Here is a 6,533-nt window from a genome sequence, read left to right as displayed (position 1 = left end):
TCTTGGATTCGCACCAATATAAATATTAACGCCATATCTTATGGTAAATTTTTCTGGTAACAGGTTTCCGAGCCTGTATTAAGGTATCAATAACCGACTCCGAGAAGCCACGCTTTGATAGAATCAAGCATTCAATCTCCATGCAGTCAGTCTCAGAGAAATTAGATTTGGATGGTTGAAAGGACCCTGAATTAGAAGGTCCTGCCTCAGAGGCAGAGACCATGGTGGACAGGACGACATGTCCACTAGGTCTGCATACCAGGTCCTGCGTGGCCACGCAGGCGCTATCAAAATCACTGATGCTCTCTCCTGTTTGATCTTGGCAATCAGTCGAGGCAGCATCGGAAATGGTGGAAACACATAAGCCATGTTGAAGACCCAAGGAGCTGTCAGAGCATCTATCAGCACCGCTCCCGGGTCCCTGGATCTGGATCCGTAACAAGGAAGCTTGGTGTTCTGGCGAGACGCCATGAGATCCAGATCTGGTTTGCCCCAACGATGAATCAGTTGAGAGAAGACCTCCGGATGAAGTTCCCACTCCCCGGATTAAAAGTCTGGCGACTTAGAAAATCCGCCTCCCAGTTCTCCACGCCTGGGATGTAGATCGCTGACAGATGGGAAGAGTGGGACTCTGCCCAGCGAATTATCTTTGAGACTTCCAACATCACTAGGGAACTCCTGGTTCCCCCTTGATGGTTGATGTAAGCCACAGTCGTGATGTTGTCCGAATGAAATCTGATGAACCTCAGAGTTGCTAACTGAGGCTAAGCTAGAAGAGCATTGAATATTGCTCTTAATTCTAGAATATTTATTGGGAGGAGTTTCTCCTCCTGAGTCCATGATCCCTGAGCCTTCAGGGAATTCCAGACTGCGCCCCAACCTAGAAGGCTGGCGTCTGTTGTTACAATCGTCCAATCTGGCCTGCGAAAGGTCATCCCCTTGGACAGATGGGGCCGAGAATGCCACCATAGAAGAGAATCTCTGGTCTCTTGATCCAGATTTAGTAGAGGGGACAAATCTGAGTAATCCCCATTCCACTGACTGAGCATGCACAATTGCAGTGGTCTGAGATGCAGGCGCGCAAATGGTACTATGTCCATTGCCGCTACCATTAAGCCGATTACTTCCATGCACTGAGCTACTGACGGGTGTGGAATGGAATGAAGGGCACGGCAAGTATTTTGAAGCTTTAATAACCTGGACTCCGTCAGGTAAATTTTCATCTCTATAGAGTCTATAAGAGTCCCTAGGAAGGGAACCCTTGTGAGTGGTAAAAGAGAACTCTTTTCCACGTTCACCTTCCACCCATGCGACCTCAGAAATGCCAGAACTATCTCTGTATGAGACTTGGCAATTTGAAAAAACTTGACGCTTGTATCAGAATGTCGTCTAGATACGGAGCCAGAAGAGAGCCCAGAACCTTTGTAAAATTTCTCGGGGCCGTAGCTAACCCGAAGGGAAGAGCTACAAACTGGTAATGCCTGTCTAGGAAGGCAAATCTTAGGTACCGATAATGATCTTTGTGAATCGGTATGTGAAGGTAGGCATCCTTTAAGTCCACTGTGGTCATGTATTGACCCTCTTGGATCATGGGTAGGATGGTTCGAATAGTTTCCATTTTGAATGATGGAACTCTTAGGAATTTGTTTAAGATTTTTAGGTCCAAGATTGGTCTGAAGGTTCCCTCTTTCTTGGGGACCACAAACAGATTTGAGTAAAATCCTTGCCCTTGTTCCGTCCGCGGAACTGGGTGGATCACCCCCATTAATAAGAGGTCTTGTACACAGCGTAGAAACGCCTCTCTTTCTTTATTTGGTTTGCTGATAACCTTGAAAGATGAAATCTCCCTTGTGGAGGAGAAGCTTTGAAGTCCAGAAGGTATCCCTGAGATATTATCTCCAACGCCCAGGGATCCTGGGCGTAGAGAGATAGTCTGCCCCCCACTAGATCCGTTTCCGGATAGGGGGCCCTCTCTTCATGCTGTCTTAGGGGCAGAAGTAGGTTTTCTGGCCTGCTTGCCCTTGTTCCAGGACTGGTTAGCTTTCCAGCCCTGTCTGTAACGAACAAAAGTTCCTTCCTGTTTTGGAGCGGAGGAAGTTGATGCTGCTCCTGACTTGAAGTTACGAAAGGCACGAAAATTAGACTGTTTGGCCTTTGATTTGGCCCTGTCCTGAGGAAGAGTATGACCCTTACCTCCAGTAATGTCAGCAATAATTTCTTTCAAGCCGGGCCCGAATAAGGTCTGCCCTTTGAAAGGAATATTAAGCAATTTAGATTTAGAAGTCACATCAGCTGACCATGATTTAAGCCATAGCGCTCTGCACGCTTGGATTGCGAATCCAGAGTTCTTAGCCATTAGTTTGGTTAAGTGTACAACAGCATCAGAAACAAAAGCGTTAGCTAGCTTAAGTGCTTTAAGCTTGTTCATAATCTCATCCAATGGAACTGTGCGAATGGCCTCTTCCAGAGACTCAAACCAGAATGCCTCAGCAGCAGTGACAGGCGCAATGCATGCAAGGGGCTGTAAGATAAAACCTTGTTGAACAAACATTTTCTTAAGGTAACCTAATTTTTTATCCATTGGATCTGAAAAAGCACAACTATCCTCCACCGGGATAGTGGTACGCTTAGCTAAAGTAGAAACTGCTCCCTCCACCTTAGGGACCGTCTGCCATAAGTCCCGTGTGGTGGCGTCTATTGGAAACATTTTCCTAAATATAGGAGGGGGGGGGGGAAAAAAGGGCACACCGGGCCTATCCCACTCCTTGCTAATAATCTCTGTAAGCCTCTTAGGTATAGGAAAAACGTCAGTACACACCGGTACCGCATGGTATCTATCCAGCCTACATAATTTCTCTGGAATTGCAACCGTGTTACAATCATTCAGAGCCGCCAATACCTCCCCTAGCAGTAGGCGGAGGTTCTCAAGCTTAAATTTAAAATTAGAAATCTCTGAATCCAGTCTCCCTGGATCAGATCCGTCACCCACAGAATGAAGCTGTCCGTCCTCATGTTCTGCAAATTGTGACGCAGTATCGGACATGGCTCTCCCATCATCAGCGCGCTCTGTCCTTAACCCTGAGCTATCGCGCTTGCCTCTTAATTCTGGCAATTTAGATAATACCTCTGTCATAACAGCAGCCATGTCTTGCAAAGTGATTTGTATGGGCCTCTCTGATGTACTTGGCGCCACAATATCACGCACCTCCTGAGCGGGAGGCGAAGGTACCGACACGTGAGGAGAGTTAGTCGGCATAACTTCCCCCTCGTTGTCTGGTGATAATTTCTTTACATGTAAAGATTGACTTTTATTTAAAGTGACATCAATGCATTGAGTACACAAATTTCTATGGGGCTCCACATTGGCCTTCAAACATAGTGAACAAATAGATTCATCTGTGTCAGACATGTTTAAACAAACTAGCAATGAGACTAGCAAGCTTGGATAATACTTTCAAATAAATTTACAAGCAATATAAAAAACGCTACTGCGCCTTTAAGAAGCACAAAAAGCTGTCACAGTTGAAATAACAATGAACCAAATTAGTTATAGCAACCAAATTTTCACAGTAAATGTATTAAGTTAGCAAAGGATTGCACCCACCAGCAAATGGATGATTAACCCCTTAATACCCAAAAACGGATATCAATTTAACAAAAAACGTTTTTATCACAGTCAAACACACTGTCACAGGTCTGCTGTGACCGATTACCTCCCTCAAAATGAATTTTGAAGACCCCTGAGCTCTCTATAGACGTCCTGGATCATGGAGGATGAAGTAGGAAGACTGACTGAATTTTTACTACGCAAAAAAGCGCTAAAATAGGCCCCTCCCACTCATATTACACCAGTGGGAAATCTCAGTTTACTGTTTCTATGCAGAAATAAAAGTTAGCCATGTGGAAAAATCATGCCCCAATAAGTTTGATCACCAAGTACCTCACAAAAAACGATTAACATGCCAGTAAACGTTTTGAACATTTTAAAGATTATGAAGTGTTATCAATAAGCCTGCTACCAGTCGCTTTTACTGCAGTTAAGGCTCATGCATTACTTCAGTATTAACAGTATTTTCTTAGACAAATTCCATTCCCTAGAAAAATACTTCAGTGCATGTACACTCATCAGCCTAATACCAGTTGCTACCACTGCATTTAAGGCTGTACTTACATTACATTGGTATCAGCAGTATTTTCTAGTCAATTCCATTCCTTAGAAAAATAATTTACTGCCCATACCTCGTTTGCAGGGGGCCCCCGCATGCTATTCCCCTTTCTGAAGTTACCTCACTCCTCAGAATGTACGAGAAACAGCCAGTGGATCTTAGTTACGTCTGCTAAGATCATAGAAAACGCAGGCAGATTCTTCTTCTAATACTGCCTGAGAACAAACAGCACACTCCGGTGCCATTTTAAAATAACAAACTTTTGATTGAAGAAATAAGCTAAGTTTTAAAAAACACCACAGACCTCTCACAACGACCTATCTAGTTGAGTGCAAGAGAATGACTGGGTATGACATGTGAGGGGAGGAGCTATGTAGCAGCCCTGCTTGGGTGATCCTCTTGCAACTTCCTGTTGGGAAGGAGATATAATCCCATAAGTAATGGATGACCCGTGGACTGACTACACTTAACAAGAGAAACAGGGGCACTTTCATTCATGAAAATTGACATAGCACCGTATTTTAAAAATACTTACCTTGTTCTTCTGAAACGCTGGATCGCTGTTCTGAAACGATGCCCCGTCTGCTTCTTCCTGGTTTACTTACCCAGCAATGATGAAACCGGCTTCCTCCAATCACGGCGTTGCCTCAGGCAATGATTACCCTGGGGGGGGGGGGAGCCATGATTGGAGGATGCCGGAATCGTCATTGCTGATGTATGAAGAGGCTTGCGACGAAGCACTGGAGCGGCTTCAAGAAGAAAAGGTAAGTATATTTTTAAAAGAACGGCTGAAATGTCAATTTTCATGAATGAATGTGCCCTTGTTTTTAATAGTTTTTTTTTTTTTTTTTTTAAATGGGCACTTCCACATGAAAATTGACCTTCACTTTAAAAGCAGGTGAATGACACATTTATGAAATTCCCACATTAAACTAACAGAAATTTACTAGATCATTTAAAACTATTGCCTAGAGCAAAAGAGCACATGACAGGGGTTGGAACACCAAAATAATGTGCCTCCTAGAAAACAGGGGTTTTATATGAATAAGATAGTTCAGTTTGTTTTATCTTATGCGCAGGAGTAGATCATGGTGACAAACATCACAAAACAATGAGACCTACATTTTCTAGATTCAAATTAAAATATGCTCAGATTAAATTAATAAATCAGAAATTATATATATACACACATGTACATATACACACACATATATACACACACACATTGAGTGGAGTATTAACTCAACCCAGAGAGGAAAAAGATACTGGTCCACTTAATGTTAAAATATGGGAAAAAGTCAATTTATTTTTTATCCGTCCAGTGCGGGTTCTTACTTGTCTGGGGCTAGTGTGCAATTATATATATATATATATATATATATATATATATATATATATATATATATATATATATATATATATATATATATATATATATATATATATATATATATATATATATATATATATATATATATATATATATATATATATATATACACATACATACATACATACACACACATACATATATATATATACACACACATACACATACATATATATATATATATATACACACACACATACACATACATATATATATATATATATATATATATATATATATATATACACACACATACACATACATATATATATATACACACACACACACACACACACACACACATTTCCTTTTACCTTTAATTTTAATTAATGAGGTAAGGCAGTAGTTAAAAGTGGACTGGTCACAAGATGTGAATTCTCTAGCAACAGAAGCAAATTTACAGTAGACCTATTTAGAGACATTGGTGATATTTATAATATATTGCCAGAGTTCCCTTAAATTTACACAATTATAACCAAGGCAAAAACATTTCTATTACAGATTTTAGCTAAATATTATATTTTACGTACGTGTAAAGTGACTAGAACTAGAAGGGTTGACACTGTCACTGCTGTCTGCACTTTCGCTGCTGGATATGTCCTCATCGGATTCCTGAACAGAAGAGCAGGGAGAGGAACCATCAACTTCTTCAAATTTCCTTTTTAAAATCGCACTCATAGCTGCAGTGCTGTCTCATGTACCTGTAAGAAAAATAGGAACCATATGAACAAATTATATTTTTAATGAACATAGGTTAAAAAAAAAAAATATCAACCACTATGCATAACAATGTGTCAAGAATATGTAGAATCAAAAGAGAACAAGCAAATTTATTGTATTTCTTCCTTTTTGTAAACTGTACTACAGCCTCAGTGGTCAAACGTTACCCCAAGAAATGAAAAAGCCTAATAGTTCAACTTATTAGATAAGCTGGGGTTTATTTTCAAGGTGAACACTTTAATATAACACCCCACATT

At 40.9% G+C, this 6,533-nt stretch overlaps 1 protein-coding gene across 1 annotated transcript in view; it reads right to left on the bottom strand.

The window, feature by feature from the left end:
* The window catches only part of CSRNP3 (cysteine and serine rich nuclear protein 3), a 111,159-nt gene extending 104,895 nt beyond the window's left edge, over positions 1-6,264 (bottom strand). The window contains exon 1 of the mRNA XM_053689992.1: positions 6,087-6,264. Within this exon, the coding sequence (XP_053545967.1) occupies positions 6,087-6,234 (148 nt within the window). The 5' untranslated portion in view covers positions 6,235-6,264. The remainder of the gene's footprint in view (positions 1-6,086) is intronic.
* Between the last annotated feature and the right edge of the window lie 269 nt (positions 6,265-6,533).

This window comes from Bombina bombina, chromosome 1, assembly GCF_027579735.1.
Source record: "Bombina bombina isolate aBomBom1 chromosome 1, aBomBom1.pri, whole genome shotgun sequence".
Classification (NCBI taxonomy): Eukaryota; Metazoa; Chordata; class Amphibia; order Anura; family Bombinatoridae; genus Bombina; species Bombina bombina.
Note: the sequence above shows the minus strand (reverse complement) of the source record. Positions and strands in the feature narration are given on the sequence as shown.